General features: G+C 42.9%; 1 protein-coding gene across 1 annotated transcript; it reads left to right on the top strand.

The window, feature by feature from the left end:
* Positions 1–2,562: 2,562 nt before the first annotated feature.
* On the top strand, positions 2,563–21,268 carry LOC132768067 (adenylate kinase isoenzyme 1-like). The gene is made up of 5 exons (XM_060763643.2): positions 2,563–2,806; positions 5,039–5,238; positions 7,667–7,780; positions 9,940–10,134; positions 21,135–21,268. The coding sequence occupies exons 1-5, from the start codon at positions 2,746–2,748 to the stop codon at positions 21,222–21,224; spliced, it is 660 nt and encodes a 219-aa protein (XP_060619626.2). The 5' UTR covers positions 2,563–2,745; the 3' UTR covers positions 21,225–21,268.
* Positions 21,269–22,297: the final 1,029 nt, after the last annotated feature.

The raw sequence follows: 22,297 nt of genomic DNA, 5'->3' as shown, positions 1-22,297 counted from the left end.
CTATGAGTTGATTGTACACACATTGTTTCATAGTTTCAGGGACAAAACAATACGGTATCTATTTATTTATCTTTGTTTGGAGTTATAAATAAAATTGTAATGTTCGTTTGTGGGATTAACAGAACTCAAGAACCACTGGACGAATTGACACCAAATTTGGACACAAGACACCTAACAATCCAATGTATGTCCTTCACTTAAAAAAATGATTTTGTCATTTGGGAGTTGTAGTTGCTGGAATTTATAGTTCACCTACAATCAAAGAGCATTCCGAACCCCAACAACAATGGAATTGAATCAAACTTGGCACACAGTTCTCCCATGACCAACAGAAAATACTGGAAGGGTTTGGTGGGAAGTGTCCTTTGGTTTTGGAGTTGTAGTTCACCTACATCCAGAGATTACTGTGGACTCAAACAATGATGGATCTGAACCAAACTCTACACAAAGACTCAATATGCCCAAATGTGAACACTGATGGAGTTTGGGGAAAATAGAATCTTGACATTTGGGAGTTGTGGTTGCTGGGATTTATAGTTCACCTACAATCACAGATCATTCTGAACTCCACCAATGATAGAATTGGGGCAAACCTCCCACACAGAACCCCCATGTGGGCCACAGCAACGCGTGGCAGGGGACGGCTAGTATTGTATAAAATGGCCTTCAGGTGACATGCCTTAGGTGTGTATGAAACACAAATGAATTCCCTTTTTAGAATTCTCATCTCCAAGCTATCTCATTATGTGTGTATCCAAAATCCCAAAACACTACTGGTCCCAAGGGTTTCAGATAAGAGCTACTCAACCTGAACTGCAGAAGACAAAGCTTGAGTTGGGAGAAAGGTCAAGGCGTGCTCGCTCCTCCAAGATTCATCATCACCTCCATACTTACCTTGTGTTGCCCTAAAGGTTCGACTTTAGTTTTCACCTTCAGCTTTTCTTTACATTGGAAGAGTCATCCTGTGAAGGAAGATCTGTTTCTTTCTCATCTTCTCTCACACCATAGACTAGGCTAGGTGTGTATTCATGTGTGTCTATATATGTATCTGTATCATCTATCTATCTATCTATCTATCTATCTATCTATCTATCTGTCCATCTTAAATTAACAATGTTGTTGTTGTTCATTCGTTCAGTCGTCTCCGACTCTTCGTGACCTCATGGACCAGCCTACGCCAGAGCTCCCTGTCGGCCGTTACCACCCCCAGCTCCCTCAAGGTCAGTCCAGTCACTTCAAGGATGCCATCCATCCATCTTGCCCTTGGTCGGCCCCTCTTCCTTTTTCCTTCCACTTTCCCCAGCATAATTGTCTTCTCTAGGCTTTCCTGTCTCCTCATGATGTGGCCAAAGTACTTCAGCTTTGTCTCTAGTATCTTTCCCTCCAGTGAGCAGTCGGGCTTTATTTCCTGGAGGATGGACTGGTTGGATCTTCTCGCAGTCCAAGGCACTCTCAGCACTTTCCTCCAACACCACAGTTCAAAAGCATCGATCTTCCTTCGCTCAGCCTTCCCTAAGGTCCAGCTCTCACATCCGTAGGTGACTACAGGGAATACCATGGCTTTGACTAGGCGGATCTTTGTTGCCAGTCTGATGTCTCTACTCTTCACTATTTTATCGAGACTGGACATTGCTCTCCTCCCAAGAAGTAAGCGTCTTCTGATTTCCTGGCTACAGTCTGCATCTGCAGTAATCTTTGCACCTAGAAATACAAAGTCTGTCACGGCCTCCACGGTTTCTCCCTCTATTTTCCAGTTGTCAATCATTCTTGTTGCCATAATCTTGGTTTTTTTGACGTTTAGCTGCAACCCGGCTTTTGCGCTTTCTTCTTTCACCTTGATTAGAAGGCTCCTCAGCTCCTCCTCGCTTTCGGCCATCAGAGTGGTGTCATCTGCATATCTGAGGTTGTTAATGTTTCTTCCAGCAATTTTCACCCCAGCTTTGCATTCATCCAGACCCGCACATCGCATGATGTGTTCTGCATACAAGTTAAAAAGGTTGGGTGAGAGGATGCAGCCTTGCCGTACGCCTTTCCCAATCTTGAACCAGTCTGTTGTTCCGTGGTCAGTTCTGACTGTTGCTACTTGGTCCTTGTACAGATTCCTCAGGAGAGACACAAGGTGGCTTGGTATGCCCATCCCACCAAGAACTTGCCACAATTTATTATGATCCACACAGTCAAAGGCTTTAGAATAGTCAATGAAGCAGAAGTAGATGTTTTTCTGAAACTCCCTGCCTTTCTCCATTATCCAGCGGATATTGGCAATCTGGTCTCTGGTTCCTCTGCCTTTTCTAAACCCAGCTTGAACATCTGGCAACTCTCGCTCCATGTATTGCTGGAGTCTTCCTTGCAGGATCTTGAGCATTACCTTACTGGCATGAGAAATAAGGGCCACTGTACGGAAGTTTGAGCAGTCTTTCGCATTTCCCTTTTTTGGTATGGGGGTATAAGTTGATTTTTTCCAGTCTGATGGCCATTCTTGTGTTTTCCATATAATTAACAATAACTGAGGTTATATCCGGACAAGTCTGGCTTGACATTTTTTCTCTGATCATCCCAGAGCCCAACAACAGTCCAGTGACAAAAGCAACTGCCTGCCCAGCTTTGCCTGCCTCAGTTCAAGGGTCTGTGACATCAGAAAGACAGCAGAGAGGAGTGATGTGTCAATCAAGCTCAAAGGGAGAGATTAGTTTTCTACAGGAGCTCAAAGTCTGCTGTGCCCATGGCCTGGGTTGAGCCATCAAGATGGGGAATTGCCAGAACAGCCTTCCCAAAACCCCCAAGCCTGTGAAGCGTGAACTCAAAGGTAACTGGCTCCTGTCCTGCCTGTTAAGCACTCATGATAGGCTTTCAGAATGAGAGATTGGCAAAGGGAATATTTTTATACTCTTTCAGATTCAGTGAATGGAGTCTGATAGCAAATTGTAAACAGCAGTTATTTTAAAGACATATTGGTGTCATAGAATCATAGGGCCCTTCCAGACAGGTCCTTATCCCAGGTTTTCTACTTTACACTAGATTATATGAGTCCGCACTGCCAGATTATCTGGGATAAACAGAAAACCTGTGATCAGATCGTGCGATATAGGGCCTGTCTAGAAGGGCCCATAGAGGGAGCTTTCGCACAATTAAAACTTGTGCGCCAGCTGCGCCTGTACCTTGGGAAGTCTGATTGGCCACAGTGGTCCACGCTTTGGTTACATCCCGTTTAGATTACTGCAACGCTCTCTACTTGGGGCTGCCTCTGAAGATTGCCCGGAAGCTGCAGCTAGTCCAACGTTCGGCAACCAGATTTCTAACGGGTGCTGGGTACAGGGAGCATACAACCCCTCTGTTATGCCAGCTCCACTGGCTGCCGATTAGCTTCTGAGCACAATTCAATGTGCTGGTTTTGACCTACAAAGCCCTAAACGACTCTGGCCCTGTTTACCTGTCCGAACGGATTCTCCCCTACGAACCATCAAGGTCTTTAAGATCTTCCGGGGGGGGGGGGGGCTGCTCTCGATCCCACCACTGTCACAATCGCGGTTGGTGGGGACGAGAGACAGGGCCTTCTCGATGGTGGCTCCCCGGCTTTGGAACTCCCTCCCACAGGAGATTAGAACTGCTCCCTCCCTCCTGACGTTCAGGAAGCTAACAAAGACTTGGCTATGGAATGCGGCCTTTGATAACTGAGTCAACTTTGGTCCACATGGAAGGAGAATGAATAACTGTGAATTATGACCAGGAATGCTTTGACGACGTGGCTATATAAGTGTGATGATGACGATATTGTATTGTAATATGTTTTTAATTGTGTAATGATGATGCATTGTGTGGTTTGTGTTTTTGTATATGAACACATGTTGTGAACCGGATCTGAGTCCCTCTTGTAGGTGAGAAGATCGGTATAGAAAACTTTTAAATAAATAAATAGAGTTGGAAGGGATCCCCCCAGGGCCATCCAATCCAAACCTTTCTTCCATGCCAGAACACCCAATCAAAGTACTCCTAACAGTCGGCCATCCAGCCTCTGTTTAAAAAACTCCAGAGAAAGAGACTCTGAGGCAGGGATCCTCAACCTTTTTAAACCGAGGGCCAGGTCACAGTCCCTCAAACTGTTGGAGGGCCGGATTATAATTTGAAAAAAACATGAATGAATTTCTACGCACACCGCACACATCTTATTTGTAGTGCAAAAAAAAAACACTTTAAAACAATTAAATAATTAAAATGAATATCAATTTTAACAAATATAAACTTATTAGTAGGTTCTTGTGGGTTTTTTCAGGCTATATGTCCATTGAAATACACAAACATGTGGACAATTTCAACAGAAAGGAGGAAACCATGAAAATGAACAAGATCTGGCTACCAGTATTAAAAAAATTCTAAAATTGCAACAGCAAAAACAGCAGAGAGGAAACAGGCAGGGAATCTAATTATCTTTCAAGAAGAGTTTGCTCCAGGCACAGTCAGCCCATTGTATGCTAATCAAGGTGGTCAGTTGAAATATTCACACCTAGCCCAACTGACAAAAGTCCTTTGTCTCACCCTGGTCATTCCACAGATATATAAACCCCTTCCCAGTTCCAACAGACCTCATCTCTGAGGATGCTTGCCATAGATGCAGGCGAAACGTCAGGAGAAATGCCTCTAGAACATGGCCATATAGCCCGAAAAAACCCACAAAACCCTAGCGATTCCAGCCATGAAAGCCTTCGACAATAAACTTATTAGTATTTCAATGGGAAGTATGGAGCTGCTTTTGGCTGATGAGATAGGGTGGTTGTTGTTGTGTGCTTTCAAGTCATTTCAGAAGGTTAACTCTGAGCGAGGGATGGGTAAATGACCTTGGAGGGCTGTATCCGGTCCCCGGGCCTTAGTTTGAGAACCCCTGGTATATACAGTATGTGTGTGTGCTATCTGTCAGAGGAACTTTGTTTGTGTTTTTCCTGCATTGCAGGTGGTTGGAATAGATGGCCAATGTGGTCTCTTCCAACGCTATGATTCTATGATCTATGTCCCCTTTCATGAGGCTCCCTTCCTTTTCCTGCAGAGAAGTTGGCAACAACCATTATCATCTTCACGATTGGAGGCCCTGGTTGCGGCAAGGGGTCCCAGAGTATTCGGATGGCTCAAAAGTACAACTTCACCCACTTGGCTATTGGAGACTTGCTGCGGGAAGAAGCCATCAGGCCCACCAGCAGAGCCAAATCTATCAGGGATATCATGCTGAACGGAGCTCTGGTGCCCTCGGTAAGAAACCCCCAGAATCTCTTCTCTCTGCAAATGTTCTCTCTGTCAAAATACAGGGCTGCATCCAGGCTTAGGACTTTAGTGCACAAGGCAGGGAAACCGGCATGAATGTTGCACCATCTCCTTTGGTGACAGTCCCTATCACAATGTGTGCGCCCCACTGCTAGTCTGCCTTCTCCTTGTGGTTAACCTGTCCCCCATCAACTCATAAATACTGGGTTGTTGCAGGTTTTTTGGGCTATATGGCCATGTTCTGGAAGCATTCTCTCCTGACGTTTCATCTGCATCTATAGCAGGCATCCTCAGAGGTTGTGAGGTCTGCCAACAGATCTCACAACCTCTGAGGATGCCCGCTATAGATGCAGGCAAAATGTCAGGAGAGAATGCTTCTAGAACATGGCCATATAGCCCAAAAAAACCTACAACAACCCAGTCATTCTGGCCATGAAAGTCTTCAACAATACATTACACTCATAAATAGTTCACAATCCTGCAATAGATTGGTGCGATGGATCCCTTCCGCTTCTGTGCCAGTATGGCAGCAGTAAAGTGACGTCAGAGTGTGGAATTACCCTCCTCCACGGCTTTCCCCACTTCCATCTCATTATTTCTAAACTGTTTATTTTATATTTGATAGTTTTCTTTCATTGCTAAAATTGTGAAACTATTCTTCGAATAAATAGTAATAATAATGGAGCCGCAGAAGTGTGGGAAGTCGAGGTTATAAGGGTATACAGAAGTATGATTGCAGAATGACTGGTTTTCAAACGCGCAGTTGCATGAATATATAGTTTTATATGTGTGTTTTAATGTTAAACATACAATTGCATCCTGGTATGTCCCCTCTATCCATGATAGTGTGACTGCCATGGATTAGCATTTTCATGTGGTAAAGTACTTACTTAGTACTTACTTACTTACTTAGGCAATCCCTCGTTGTCCGAGTGGGATAGACTTCCAAGATCAGTGTGCTAGTGGTGGGTCCATAGGTGACTGTGGAGCCCTATTCTTGACCTGCATCTTCTCCTCCAGGGAGGGCATTGGTTTCCAGACGGAAGGTTTCCAGTTGGGGTTTGCTTGATGCACCTTCCTCTTGGCACGTTTCTCTGTTTCGCCCTCCATTCATGCCTCTTCAAATTCTACAGCACTGCTGGTCACAGCTGACCTCCAGCTGGAGTGCTCAAGGGCCAGGACTTCCCAGTTCTCAGTGTCTATGCCAGAGTGTTTAAGGTTGGCTTTGAGTTCATCTTTAAATCTCTTTTCCTGCCCACCAACATTCCATTTTCCGTTCTTGAGTTCGGAGTAGAGCAACTGCTTTGGGAGACAGTGGTCTGTCCAGCAGAGTTGATGGCGGAGGACCATCTCTTCAATGCTGGTGGTCTTTGCTTCTTCCAGCACACTGAAATTTGTCTGCTTATCTTCCCAAGATATTTGCAGGATTTTCTGGAGGCAGTGCTGATGGAATCGTTCCAGGAGTTGCATGTGACGTCTGTAGACAGTCCACGTCTCGCAGGCATACAGCAGGGTTGGGAGGAAAATAGCTTTATAAACAAGCACCTTGGTATCCCTATGGATGTCCTGGTCCTCAAACACTCTCTGCTTCATTCGGAAAAAAATGCTGCACTCGCAGAGCTCAGGCGGTGTTGTATTTCAGTGTCAATGTTGACTTTTGTGGAGAGGAAATGATCAACATTTCCTAATGTTACACCATGAAGCTGTATTTCTGGCATTGGAGAGGGATTGGCTGGTGACTGCTAGAAGAGCACTTTGGTCTTCTTGATGTTCAATGACAGGCCGAGCTTCGTATATGCTTCTGCGAGGGTGTTTAGAGTGGCTTGTAGGTCTTCTTTTGAATGCGCACAGTTTTCATCAGCATACTGGAGTTCTTTAACAGATGTTGTTGTAACCTTGGTTTTGGCTTTCAGTCTGCTGAGGTTAAATAGCTTGCCATCTGTCCAATAGAGGATTTCCACACCAGGAAGCTTCCCATCAACAAGATGAAGTATCATAGCGATGTGGTACGGTTCTAAGGGCCTTACAAAGCTGAAGGAGTAGGCAAAGAATATGCATCCCATCTGAAACCCTGTGGTTGCCTCCTGCAGAATGCTGGGGTTTGTAGCTTAGAAGAGGGGCCTCTGTAATACTCAGCCAGAGGGGTCCTGGATCTCACAAAACTATAAGATCCAGAATTCTGCAAGAAAGAGGGTTTCAGATGGGATGCATCTGGATAATTGTCTAGAGTGTTGGGTATTGTCTAGATTCAAGGTTAGAAGATCGAGTCTTGATTCTTGGCAGCAGTATTGCCCAAGATCCATATTCCTGCCGAAGTAGCTGGAAGATAAATCATGTACCACTAGGATAGGTTTTCTTTGATTTTTCTGTGACATAACCATGTTTATTGAGAATGCCAACACCTTTCTCTCTACAGGGCTTCGTCATAGACCTGCTGATGGACAAACTGCAAAAAGCAGAAAATGTCAAAGGATTCATTGTTGAAAGCTTTCCCCGGGAAATCAACCAGGCCAAGCTGTTTGAGGAACATGTAAGTGATGCTGTTGGGTCGGAGGTGAGGGAGAAGGATGGTTTGACCTGTGGAGAGCTGGGAAAGATGTATTCCCCATGGACCCCTACCAGGCAACATGCAATAAGTCACGCCCGAGTTGAAAAATAAATAACTGCAGATAGCTTAGTGACGTCTTCCCAACTTTATATCTTAAAGCAGGGATCCGCAAATGAAGGCCCACGGGCCGGATGTGGCCTTCCAAACTCATGTATCTGGCCTCACCCTAAACTTTAGACTGTGGGTTGCCCTCAGCCTGAAACAACTTGAAGGCACACAACAGCAACAACAATCCTAGGTTGTTGTAGGTTTTTTCGGGCTATATGGCCATTTTCTAGAGGCATACTCTCCTGACGTTTCACCTGCATCTATGGCAAGCATCCTCAGAGGTTTTGAGGTCTGTTGGAACTAGGAAAATGCGTTTATATATGTGTGGAATGACCAGGGTGGGACAAGGAACTCTTGTCTGTTAGAACTACAATCCTAATTAACTTGACTATCTCATCACTCAAAATCAGGCCCACACTTCCCATTGAAATATTCATTTATTTATTTATTTCCAGTATTTATATTTTGCCCTTCTCACTCCGCAGGGGACTCAGGATGGATTACAATGTACATATACATGGCAAACATTCAATGCCCTAGACACACAAAGACAGACACACAGAGGCTATTTAACATTCCAGCATTTTCATGAGGGTATTCTGGCCACCAGGGGAGCTGTCACTTCACTGTCCATTTGTGACACTGATGAAGTACTTCCTCATTCTTTGCATGTTTACTGGAGATTTTTATGGTGTTGTAAATTAGCCTCCTCGCAGAAGCGGTACCTAAATTTCCTACTTCACAGATGCAACTGTCTTTCAGGCTGCAAAGGTTGACAGCAAGTACACAAATTGGTCAGAAGCTCACTCCGACCCGGGCTGGCTTTGAACTCATGACCTTTTGGTCAGTAGTGATCTTAATATAGCTGACTCCCAGCCAGCTGCACCACAGTCCCAATTTTATGTTTATGTTGGTTAAAATTGTTCTTTGTTTTAAATATTGTATTATTCTCTCATGATTTTTTGCATTACAAATACGATATGTGCAGTGTGCATAGGAATCCATTCATGCTTTTTTTCAAACTGTCTGAGGGACTGTGAACCGGGCCTCAACTTTAAAAGTTGGAGGACCCCTGCCTTAAAAGCAGCTATCTAGCCATTAACACAGTGGTTCTCAACCTTCCTAATGCCGCGACCCCTTAGTACAGGTCCTCATGTTGTGGTGACCACCAACCATAATGTTATTTTCGTTGCTACTTCACAACTGTAATTTTGCTACTGTTATGATTCGTAATCTAAATATCTGATATGCAGGATGTATTTTTAGTCACTGGAACAAATTTGGCACAAATACTCAATACGACCAAATTTGAATACTGGTGAGGTTGGGGGTGATTGATTTTGTCATTTGGTAATGCTGGAGTTGCTGGGATTTATAGTTCATCTAAAATCAAAGAGCCTTCTGAACTCCACCAATGATGGAATTGCATCAAACTTGGCACACAGAATCCCCATGACCAAGAGAAAATACTGAGAAGGTCTGGTGGGCATTGACCTTGAGTTTGGGAGTTGTAGTTCACTTACTTCCAGAGAATTCTGTGGACTCAAGCAATGATGGATCTGGATCAAACTTGGCACAAATACTCAATATGCCCAAATGTGAACACTGATAGAGTTTGGAGAAAATAGACCTTGCCATTTGGGAGTTGTAATTGTTGGGATTTATAGTTCACCCACAATGAAATAGCATTCTGAACCCCACCGATAGTATTGGATCAAACTTTCCACACAGAACCCCCATGATCAACAGAAAATACTATTTTTTCTGATGGTCTTTGATGACCCCTCTAACACCCCCTCGCGACCCCTCTAGGGGTCCCGACCCCCAGGTTGAGAAACGCTGCAGTAACAGAAGCAGGGCACGGAAATTGAATGTTCTCCCTGCAAACCCAAACTGATAGGAAGGCTGTCCAGTTAGCAAGTGCACAACGCTAGCACTAATTCAGCACTACATCCGAGCTCGAGGGTCCAGCTTGGCAGTGTAACCAAGGTGTTTGTTTCAAGTGTAACCAAGGTGTTTGTTTCACATTACAGGTAGGGCGTCTCCCCAACATGGTGATTGTGTTTGACTGCTCCACGGAGACCATGATCCAGCGGCTGCTCATCCGAAGCCAGATGGGTGAAAGAGTAGATGACCACGAGAGCATCATCCGGCAGCGGCTGGAGACCCACTACACACAGTGTGAGCCTATCCTCGCCCACTACCTCCAGAAAGGCATACTCCGGAACGTAGGTCCTTGCGAAGCTGGCCGGGCCCCTCTTTTCTCCTGTCCCTGATGAACCTAGACAGGGTAGGCCTGCCTATTTTGCAGCAGGGCAGCAAAGCTCAAGCTTGACTCCGCTCTGGACTCATAACCAGGCCGTCCCTTCAGGCAGAGATAGGGTCTCCCACTATATCCAGAGCTACCTGTGAGCTTGTTGCCACAGAGAAATGGTTTGAGGGGTTGATCACATAACATGGAAAGGTGGCTGGATGTGTATATGTCTTTAAGCTATAACCCTTAGATCAGGCATGGGCAAATTTTGGCCCTCCAGGTGTTTTGGACCTTAGATCCACAGGGGATACATTCCCAGACTTTGTGAAGCCAAAGATAATAATGAACACTGATATTTTAAATGGGATGAATGATGGGGATACTGAGAAGAGGTTATAACTTGTAGAAAAAGGCCTTGAGTGAATCAGTGACACCACAAATAAGTGAAACTGTGTTTTGTGGCTATGGGGGTTGTGCCATATTTGTTAACCAATTCATATTGTAAGGTTTCCCTTAGGCAAAGAGTTCTGAGAGATGATTTTCCACTCCCTTTCTCTGAAATATAATCAAAAAGATTATCCTTTCCAAACACTATTTATTTATTTATTTATTTGTCGTGTCAGGGCAACCAGTCAATTATATTACATTTCTAACAGAACAAAGCAAACAAACAGACAAAATACAAAATGTGTGAGTTTGTTCGTTGATTAAATGTCCTTTGACCAGTATCTGGCCACTTGGAGTGCCTCTGATGTTGCTACAAGAAGGTCCTCCATTGTGCATGTGGCAGGGCTCAGGTTGCATTGCAGCAGGTGGTTAGTGGTTTGCTCTTCTCCACACTCGCATGTCGAGGATTCCACTTTGTAGCCCCATTTCTGAAGGTTGGCTCTGCATCTCGTGGTGCCAGAGCGCAGTCTGTTCAGCGCCTTCCAAGTCGCCCAGTCTTCTGTGTGCCCAGGGGGGAGTCCCTCATCTGGTATCACCCATGGATTGAGGTGCTGGGTTTGGGCCTGCCACTTTTGGACTCTCGCTTGCTGAGGTGTTCCGGCGAGTGTCTCTGTAGATCTTAGAAAACTATTTCTAGATTTAAGTCGTTGACGTGCTGGCTGATATCCAAACAGGGGATGGGCTGGAGATGTATCTGCCTTGGTCCTTTCCCTATTGGCTGCTACTTCCCGGCGGATGTCAGGTAGTGCAATACCGGCTAAGCAGTGTAATTTCTCCAGTGGTGTAGGGTGCAGACACCCCGTGATAATCTGGCTAACAAGATCTGATTCAAACACTAGCAAGATCTGATTCAAAGTTCAGATGGGATCTGGCACCTAGTCAAAACCAAGCAGCCTAGAAAGCTACAATGTCAACCAATTAAGGAATCTGAAACAAAAGGGCTAGAAAGCAGACACCTAAAATGTCAACCAATTAATAAAACTGAAACACTCTAGTGATATAAAGTGCTCTATTGTGTGTGGATTAAGTTGACACAAATTGGATATAAACTGCGAATTGTGAAAACATATGCCACATCAAAATAATTACAATGAATTGGAAAACAATAGTTGGATTTTCAGCATAGGGTCTGACCAATGGCAACGAAATAAGATTAGTAATGATAGAAATTTTTTTACTAAATACAAATTTGCCAGTAGGCAGACAATATTGATAAAAGCTGGGCAAGTTTTTAGATGTGCTCTTGTTTCACAACGTGGTGGTGCAGCAGTTTAAACTGCTGAGCTGCTGAACTTGCTGACTGAAAGGTCAGCAGTATAATTCTGGAGACAGGGTGAGCCCTCACTGTTAGCCTCAGCTTCTGCCAACCTAGCAGTTCAAAACCATGCAAATGTGAGTAGATCAGTAGATACCGCTTCGGTAGGAAGGTAACGCGCTCCATTCAGTCATGCTGACCACATGACCTTGGAGGTGTCTATGGACAATGCCGACTCTTCGGCTTAGAATTGGAGATCACCACCACCCGGAGTCAGACATTACTAGACTTGATGTCAAGGGGAAACCTTTACCTTTGTTTCATACATCATTCTTCACTTAAACAAAAGTGTATTGGTAGTCAATCAAGATGTGTATACATACCAAGGTACTGTCTATACTTATCATACTGCCTCAACATCGATTTGTTATGAAAAACAACATTCCATTTTTTCAGTACATAAAGACTAACTGTATGCATTTGTATTAAGTCTATTGATAGACTTTCATTTGCATTTCTCTTCCTTTCACTCAGTTAATTGATGGAAAATTTTGGGAAATTCCCTGGATTTGAAAGGACTTATTGTCATGATTTTCAAAATATTATTGTTATTTCTTTAAAACTACATAAAATAAAAATAGAATACAGAATGCACAAAGACAAAACTACGAAGACAATACACAAAACTACCAGAGATATATACTATTTATTTAACTCATATTTTCAGAACCGTCAGTCATCAGTCACCCTCATTTTGTTTCAAAAGTTAATCAGGAGTTTCCATTTTTTCATTGCTAATTATTTTTCTGTACTCAAAATAGACAATTTATCAATTTTTACTAAATCATTATCTTAATAGCCTTTTTCCTTAGTAAGCAATTAATAATCTTGTGTATGGGTTGCTGTGAGTTTTCCGGGCTGCATGGCCATGTTCCAGAAGCATTCTCTCCTGATGTTTCACCCACATTTATGGCAGGCATTCTTAGAGGTTTTGAGGCCTGCTGGAAACCAGGCAAGTGGGGTCTGTTGGAAACTTGCCTAGTTTCCAACAGGCCTCACAACCTCTGAGGATGCCTGCCATAGATGTGGGTGAAACATCAGGAGAGAATGCTTCTGGAACAAGGTCATACAGCCCAGAAAACTCACAGCAACCCAGTGATTCCAGCCATGAAAGCCTTCGACAACACAAGCAACAGCTTTATAGATATCATATTCTTTTTAACAACTGCAGTTCTCCCCAACATGGACACATTTAGTTCCTCCCACTTCAATATATCCTTTCTAATACTATTTTGCATCTTTACCTAACAGGATACAATTCTTGTTTATTGTAGTGCCAACCAAATATTTGACTTTCTTAATCTTAGTTTTACAGTCTGTCTCCTCTATCAATTCTAATTGGTCAATTATCATATTTTATTCAACACCGGCATCTTTTGTCTATTAATTTAAACCTAGCCAATTCTCTTGATTTCTTTCCTTGGTCATCAAAACTCCTACAGGGTGCAGTAGATTTTCCAAGGTTATAATAAGCCATCTTAGATGGTAAACATCTTTCTAATTCTTATACTTTTAATTTTCTCATCCTCTCCTACATCTGTTCAAAACTTCAAGCACACTACAGTGAACTAAAGAGGTGACGATGGACATCCTTCTCTTATTCCTTTTTGTATCTCACGTGGGTTAGATGACTCTCATTAACTATTTAAAGCTTTTTGTACTGAATACATTGATCGAATCCATTGAATGAAACAAATCTCTTCCAGAATTCTAATTCAAAAAGTCTAGTTCAAATTGTAAATGTCATGTTGCACATCCAAAAAAATCACTGTGTTTTGTTGGTCATTACAACAGTCTAGGTATCTCAATACATTTAATAATGTATTGTCAAAGGCTTTCATGGCCAGAATCACTGGGTTGTTGTAGGTTTTTTCGGGCTATATGGCCATGTTCTAGAGGCATTTTCTCCTGACATTTCGCGTGCATCTATGGCAAGCTTCCTCAGAGGTAGTGAGGTCTGTTGGAACTAGGAAAATTGGGTTTATATATCTGTGGAATGGCCAGGGTGGGACAAATTAACACCTAGCTCCAACAGACAAGAGTTCTTTGTTCCACCCTGGTCATTCCACAGAGATATAAACCCACTAGCTGTACCCGCCACGCGTTGCTGTGGCCAACTTTCCTCCCTCTTTCTCTCCTTTCTTTCTCTTCCTTCCCTCCCTCTTTCCTTCCTTCCCTCTTTTTCTTTCCCTTCTTCTTTCTTCCTTCTCTGTTTCTTTTCTCGCTTCCTTTGCTCTTTGTTCCATCCCTCCTTGTCTCTTTCCTTCCTTCCCTCTTTCTCTCTTTCATTCCTTCTCTCCTTCCTTCCCTCTTTCACTTTTTTATTTCATTCTCTCCCTCCTTCTCTCCTTCCTTCCTTCTCTGCCCTTCTTTCTTTCCTTCTTTCTCTCCTTCCCTCCTTCTTTCCCTTCTTCTTTCCCTCTTTCTCTCCCTCCTTCTCTTTCATTCCCTTTTTACCCTTCTTTCTTTTCTTCTTTATCTCCTTCCCTCCTTCTTTTCCTCCTTCCTTCCTTCTCTACCCTTTTCTTTCCTTCCTTCTCTCCTTCCCTCCTTCTTTCCCTCCTTCTCTCCTTCCTTCCTTCACTACCCTTTTCTTTCACAATACCGAAAGGAAAGGTCAATGGGCACCAAACCGTTGCAGTATTATCCGTTGGTCATGGGAGTTCAGTGTGCCAAGTGTGGTTCAAAACCGTAAATTCCAGAAATGAGGAGTACATTGTTAAAAAAGTGAAACAGCAGCGGGCAGGAGAACCAGATGGGAGAGACCCACCTCCCACCGGGCAGGTTTGGAGGCCGCTGAAGGCAAGAAGGGTGCTGGGCCACGGCAGAAATCGAGGCCCCGGCTTAGGAGAAGATGGCGGGCCTCCCGTCTTGTGTAGTTTTTGTTGCCCCCCCCCCCCCACACAACTTCCATGCCATCCCCGGCCGTTAATGCTTACATCGGCCTGGTGGGCTTTCTCAGGCTGGGCTTGTCTGTGTATCTGAGGCAGCGGCGGGAGCGATGGGGTAGAGGGAGGCAGGCAGGTGGAGTGCGCATGCAGAGGGCGACTTGGGTGCGGGGGAAGCTGGAAAATGGAGTCCTTCCTCATCGTATTCCTCCCGAGGCCTCTGTGCATGCTCCGTGTTTTTTGGGTATTGTGCGTTTGTGTTGTTGTGTATTGGTGTTTTGAGGGTTGTTGGTCATACCTTGGGGGAAGAGGTATTAGCAGGCCAAATTTGGTGAGATTTCGTCCGGTGGTTTCTCCGTTTTTGACCACCTAAGGACGCCCTTCAGATTCTTATATATATAGATTTTCCTAGTTCCAACAGACCTCACTACCTCTGAGGATGCTTGCCATAGTTGCAGGCGAAACATTAGGAGAGAATGCCTCTAGAACATGGCCATATAGCCCAAAAAAACCTACAACACATTTAATAATGTCTCTCGTCTTTTAGGCAAAAAGCCATACTGGTTGTTGTGATTACAGTCCTGAAGAACAATTCTAAGGCTGCCTTATAACAACTTATAATTGTTATTCAATAATGGTATTGGTCTCTATTTTTTTTTTTTGTCAAAATCAAGTCTTGATCTTCTTTAGGTAGCAGTGCTACCTAAACTTCTGTTGAATTGTGTTGATTCATTCATTTGCTTCCGACTCTTCATGATCTCATGGACCAGCCCAGGTCAGATATCCCTGTCGGCTGTGGCCACCCCCAGCACCTTCAAGGTCAAGCCAGTCACTTCAAGGATGCCATCCATCCATCCTGCCCTTGGTCGGCCCCTCTTCCTTTTTCCTTCTATTTTCCCCAGCATTCTCTAAGCTTTCCTGTCTTCTCATGATGTGGCCAAAGTACTTAATCTTTGCCTCTAATATCCTTCCCTCCAATGAACAGTCAGGCTTTATTTCCTGGATTATGGACTGGTTGGATCTTCTTGCGGTCCAAGGTACTCTCAGAATTTCCTCCAGCACCACAGTTCAGAACTGTCTATCTTCCTTCACTCAGCCTTCCTTATGGTCCAGCTCTCACATATATAGGTTTCTGTTTTTTTATTTTTTTGTCATGTCAGGAGCGACTTGAGAAACTGCAAGTCACTTCTGGTATGAGAGAATTGGCCGTCTGCAAGGACGTTGCCCAGGGGATGCCAGGATATTTTGATGTTTTGCCATCCTTATGGGAAGCTTCTCTCATGTCCCCGCATGGGGAGCCAGAGCTAACAGAGGGAGCTCATCCGTGCTCTCCCTGGATTCGAACCTCCGACTGTTGGTCTTCAGTCCTGTCAGCACAAGGGTTTAACTCACTGTGCCACCAGGGGCTCCTATAGGTTACTACAGGAATACTATTGGTTTGACTATGCCAAATTATCAAGAGATATTTCCAGTTAGTAGCCTTTAATCTTCCAGTTTACTTATGTATCTACTCTGACGAAATGCATTCCACTTTTTGTATATTTGCCCCAGGAGACAACCCTTTGCATTTCAGAACATTTAAAAGAGGGATTTCTGGCAAATGACACTCACCTGGTTGCAGCATTCAAATCCATGGGAATTCAGCCTTTTGGGTTAGTTTGCTTCCCTTTGAGCAATGTACTCAAACTATCACATCCCTCCTTACAACTTATTTGCTCTCAAAGAAACACTGAGGAAAACATACCAGCTCCCTTCACACTCTGTGTATATTTAACCGTTGCAATGCCACTGGTGAGTTTCTTGCAGTGTTTTAAGTTATCTTTTATGGTGGCACAATTTTAATTTTGTCTGATTTGTGTATGTGTTGACAGTTTTACCAACAAGCTCTAATGTAACTAAATTTTTGAAATAGGAGTGTATGCAGATATCCCGCTCTTCCAAATTCTGCTTTGCGTTTTAATATTTATTTATTTATTTACAGTATTTATATTCCACCCTTCTCACCGATTACAATGTCCGTATACATGGCAAACATTCAATTCCATAGACACACAACATATATAGACAGACACTCAGAGGCTATTAACTTTCCAGCTTCTGGCCACCAGGAGAACTGTCGCTTCCTCATTCTTTGCATACTTGCATACTTCCTGGAGATTTTTTATGGCCTCGTAAATCAGTTAATTTAGCCTCCCCACAAAGTGGTACCTAATTTTCCTACTTGACAGAAGCAACTGTCTTTCGGGTAGCAAAGGTCGACAACAAGCTACACAATTTTGGTCGGGAGCTCACTCCGACCCGGGCTGGCTTTGAACTCATGACCTTTCGGTCAGTAGTGATCTTAATGCAGCTAACTCCCAGCCAGCTGTGCCACAGTCCCATTATATAATTAATATAATATTATATATTATATAATATATTATATAATAATATTATATAATATTATATAATTAATGCTTGCCAACTACCAATTTTGTATTCAATGTTTGGTTATTTCTAGCTTTGTTAATTATGTTACTTGGCTGCTATTATATATGGCAGTTACAAAGGTGTAATTTGGAGTTATGCATTTGGGAATGCCTGCATTCAGATCTCTATGATTCTAGGTTGCCTCAATGGGAGTATAGTCTCGATCAGTGGTTCCCAACCTTTTGAACACACTGACCTCTTTTTAGAATCAATTTCTATGGCGGAGTCCCTTAGTCTTACAAGTTTTAATGGTGTTACAGGGATAGGAAGAGGAGATAAATAGTAAGGGGATGTAAATAAAGAGATGTATTGTTTTCTTATTTTGATTCTATTTTTTTTCTTATTCTTTAATCAAATTCTGTTTTTATTTATTTTATTTTCCTGGAGTGACTGCAGAGCTGCTGGGAAATGCAGGCAGAGAGCCCAGGTTGGGAACCACTGGTCAAAATCTAGACTTTAGATCACAGCTTTCCAAATGTTTCATTTTGGGGATACACTTTTTAGACATGCATCCTTTTATGATGTGGAAATTCAGTTTCACAGGCAAACCAGGAGTTAAATCAACCCCTTATAAGGGTTTCATATAGTGTGTATGTGTGTGTGTGTGTGTAAACATATAATCTAGCAGTCTCTGACTTACAAACATCCGACTTACAAACAACTCATAGTTACAAACGGGGGTGAGACAACTGGAAGTGAGGTAAACCTACCCGTATGAAGGGAAATTCACTCGAGTTATTATGGGAAAAGGTGTCTCCGCTGAAGCTTTAGCATCAATCCTTGTTTCCATAGGTAAAGGTTGTTCCCTGACATTAATTCCAGTCATGTCTGACTCTGGGGTGTGGTGCTCATCTCCATTTCTAAGCCAAAGAGCCAGCGTTGTCCATAGACACCTCCAAGGTCATGTGGCCAGCATGACCGCATGGAGCGCCGTTACCTTCCTGCTGGAGTGGTACCTATTGATCTACTCACATTTGCATGTTTTCGAACTGCTAGGTTGGCAGAAGCTAGGCCTGAAAGCAGACGCTCACGCCGTTCCCTGGAATCAAACCTGCAACCTTTTGGTCAACAAGCTCAGCAGCTCAGTGCTTTAACCCACTGCGCTTATTTATTTATTTATTTATTTGGGGTTCTTTTACCCCGCCCTTCTCACCCCGAAGGGGACTCAGGGTGGCTTACAAAAGCAAAGGCACAATTTGATGCCTGCATCATAAAACAAGTAAACACAAAATTACATCAAATCACAATTAACAACAGTTCATACATTAATTCATACATTATTCCCATAAAATCAATAAAAACCCCATACAAACCCAATTTCTCCTTTTACATGTTCAGCGTTCGCTCATTCGTAGTTCTAGTTTCCTGTTCCACTTCATCATTCCTGCTGGTCTTACTCGCCTGAATGTCTGCTTTAATTGCTGGAGTGCCCAAAGGCATGGTCCCACAACCACATCTTCGCCCTCCTCCTAAAGGCGAGGAGGGATGATGCTGCCCTGATTTCCCCGGGGAGTGAGTTCCACAGGTGAGGAGCCACCACTGAGAAAGCCCTGCTCCTCGTCCCCACCAGCCTCACTTGTGAGAGTGGTGGGGTCGAGAGCAGGGCCTCCCCATAACAAGCCAAATTTTTCAAAATCCAATCACAGGGACAGAAAGTGTGGTGAAATTTTCTGAGCAGGGGCAAATACAGCAAAACAAACACCACAGGAGTGTTATCTTTTCCCTATTTTATCCAAAACCTTCTCTCTCTCTCTCTCTCTCTCTTTCTTTCTTTCTTTCCTTCCTTCTTTCTCTTTCTTTCCTTCCTTCCTTTCCTTCTTTCTTTCTTTCCTTCCTTCTTTCTTTCTTTCCTTCTTTCCGTTCTTCTTTCTTTCCTTCTTTTTCCTTCCTTCCTTCCTTCCTTCCTTCCTTCCTTCCTTCCTTCCTTCCTTCCTTCCTTGCTTCCTTGCTTCCTTGCTTCCTCCCTCCCTCCCTCCCTCCCTCCCTCCCTCACTTCTTTCTTTCTTTCTTTCTTTCTTTCTTTCTTTCTTTCTTTCTTTCTTTCTTTCTTTCTTGAGTTATGCTCGGACAATGTACCTATTCTGACTTACATATAAATTCAGATTAAGAACCTGCAGAACCTATCTTGTTCAAAACTTGTACATACCTGTAAAAGTGTGTGTGTATGTGTACACACACACACATGCGTTCCATATAATATTTACTGTATAAACAAATTTTGATTCTTTTCCATTACACTTCCCTTACTACAGTAGCTTCTTATGTAGTTTCCTCTCTAGCCACTCCATGTGGCTCATCACGAACATCATTGTCAACTCATTTTTTTCTTGGTAAGAAGCGTACCCATTTAAGCAGTAATCACTGCCACTATATCAACAAATTGTGCAAATTATAAAAGTTATAACCATACCAACAATTGAACAGTAGTAGCACTCCACCCAAGTTGTGATCAAACCTCCCTGGGGGTTTTTTATACAGAGGCTGTATGGCCATCCAGAAGGGCTTTGACTGTGCTTTTTTTTTTTTTTGGCCTGGCTAGAGGGTTGGATTAAATGCCCTTTGCAGCTCTCTTCCAACTCTAGTCTAGACTGCCTGGTGGAGTCTCCTTCTCAGAGGTTTTTGAAGTGAGTGTCGAGAGAGCTTTGACTGTGTCTCCTTACTAGGCAGCCTTTGTTTGTGGGGCAGTGTGTATCATGACACACGTAGGGACTACAGGCGAAACACTAGTGTGTCCCGAGTTTGGAAAGTTCTGCTCTAGATCGAGGGAAGTGATAGTCCCACTCTGTTCTGCTTTGGTGAAAGCTCACCTGGAATAACACTGTGTCCAGTTTTTGGCACTGCAATTCACTGCGGTGAAGTTTTAGTATTGAATGGTTGAGTTGTTAAAGTGAGAAGTATGGAACGCTTCACAGACAGTCGGTCAATGCGACTTATCAACATGCAGTCATTGAATTCTTGACAGGTGTCACGTCAACATCTTTAAACTTACTTGCCCAACGACGCACAGTACTCACATCAACACAATCACTATAAACAGCTTGCATTCTCGGATGAATCTCCTTTGGGGTGACACCTAATTGCTTCTCTTGTCTTCTAAGGCAAGAAGCAGATCTCGTAGAGCTCCTGCCCACAATTTGTATTCGCCTTTAAAAGATAACAGATTTCCATGCAGTCACGCCAGCCACATGACCTTGGAGGCATCTACGGACAATGCTGGCTCTTCAGCTTAGAAATGGAGATGAGCATCAGCCCCCAGTTGGACACGACTAGACTAAATATCAAGGGGAAACCTTTACCTTTATGCTTGTTACTGTACCCCAGGAACAGACTATTGGAGTTGATTTTCCTCCTAATAATGAATGTTTCTCTGCAAATCAGAATTTTCAGGCTTAAACACTCTGAAAGAGCCTACAAGACCCAAAGAATTGAAGAAAATCTATACTACAGGCTGCTGCATCACAGCTTCTCTAGGTGCATTTTTTTTTTGTTTCCAGCTCTTTTTAGGCCCGAGGGCCTCTCAAAAAACCTTACCAAAAATAACCTTAAGTCAGATAAATCTTCACATGGGCACTACCTATCACTGAATCTCCATATTCAGAGGCGTATTTTTGAATGCCAGGAGGAAAGCTAACAGGAGGTAGATCATTGCTTTACTTATATTCTTCCTCAAAGTATAGGACAGAAGGGACTAAATCCTATTGTTACTGCTGACTAGTGCAACTAGTTATAGTTTCTGTTACAACTCATGCCTTACACATTGTGCGAGCCTAGGGATCCTCTGCAAGCAATGGAAAAGATGGGCAACGGTCCCAGATGAGTTGCCGAAGAACCCTTTCTTGTGTTTTGTGATTACAGGTCATCGGAGAGGAGCCCCCAGATGTTGTCTTTGACAAGTGCTGCAGTGTTGTAGACGATGTGCTAAAGGGAGCAACCTCAAAGGCATAGCTATTTAATTCTACATCAAAATAAAGGCTTTTAAGTTGTCGGTCCATTAGGATGTTTTCCTTAGAAAAGTGTTTCAGTGCAGATTTTCACTTACACACATAATTACTTGGTGGCTTGCAGCTTTCTTTGTGAACTTCAGACACCTTTAAAAAGCCATTTCGAATGTGCTGGCTCATGCACATGTACAGGTGTCGTGCAGAAAAATATATGTGCATGTGTTATGCCATCCTTCATAGGCGAGGGTTAAAGCAGGCTGGAGGATACTGCAAAGAAAGTCCTTGAGCTTTTTATAAATCCAGGGACAAATGCATGAGTATCCAATAGGATGCAAAGAAGTATTTTTAAAACAACTTTTCACATCATCTTTACCTCAGTCAGGCTCAAGAGCATCACATGTCCATCCCAGGAAGAAGGCAACAACTCCGCAATGTTTAGATAGGAAGAACACAACCAAAGTCTTCACTGTTCAATTTATCACAAAGTATTGCATCAAAATATGAACCTGTGTTGCTTAGAATTGACTCAGTGGCACAGCTTGGAAATAAGATGTGAAAAGTAGCATTATTCATATCTTTTTTAAATGGAGCAAAAGGCACATTGATTTGACGCTTGTGTTAGATGTTAGTACTGTTGCACAAGCAGTAGCATTGACTCAATTGTTTTAGAAATGTTACTTTTCAGAAGATGTTCTTTGAGAGCATTGTAAAATCACTCTATATACTCAAGTATAAGCCTAGTTTTTCATCAACTCTTGTTTTAGGCTGAAAAAGTCCCCCTCGGCTTATACTCGAGTCAAGGTTTTTTTTATTATTTTACTCTGTTATTATTATTATTATTATTATTATTATTATTATTGCATTTATTATTTTACACTATTATTACATTTATTATTTTATTTTATTTTATAAGTGTTATAATTAAATTTATTATTTTACCCTGATTGTTATTATTCCATTTATTATTTCACTCTATTATTATTCCATTTATTATTTTACTGTCTTTATTATTATTGGAAGGATACATAAGCACATTTATATTGAAGAAGGCCAGGGCAGTCTTATCTTAAATTACAA

Source organism: Anolis sagrei, chromosome 2 (genome assembly GCF_037176765.1).
Source record: "Anolis sagrei isolate rAnoSag1 chromosome 2, rAnoSag1.mat, whole genome shotgun sequence".
Taxonomy (NCBI): domain Eukaryota; kingdom Metazoa; phylum Chordata; class Lepidosauria; order Squamata; family Dactyloidae; genus Anolis; species Anolis sagrei.
The sequence above is the reverse complement of the archived record's forward strand: the minus strand, read 5'-3'. Positions and strand labels throughout refer to the sequence as shown.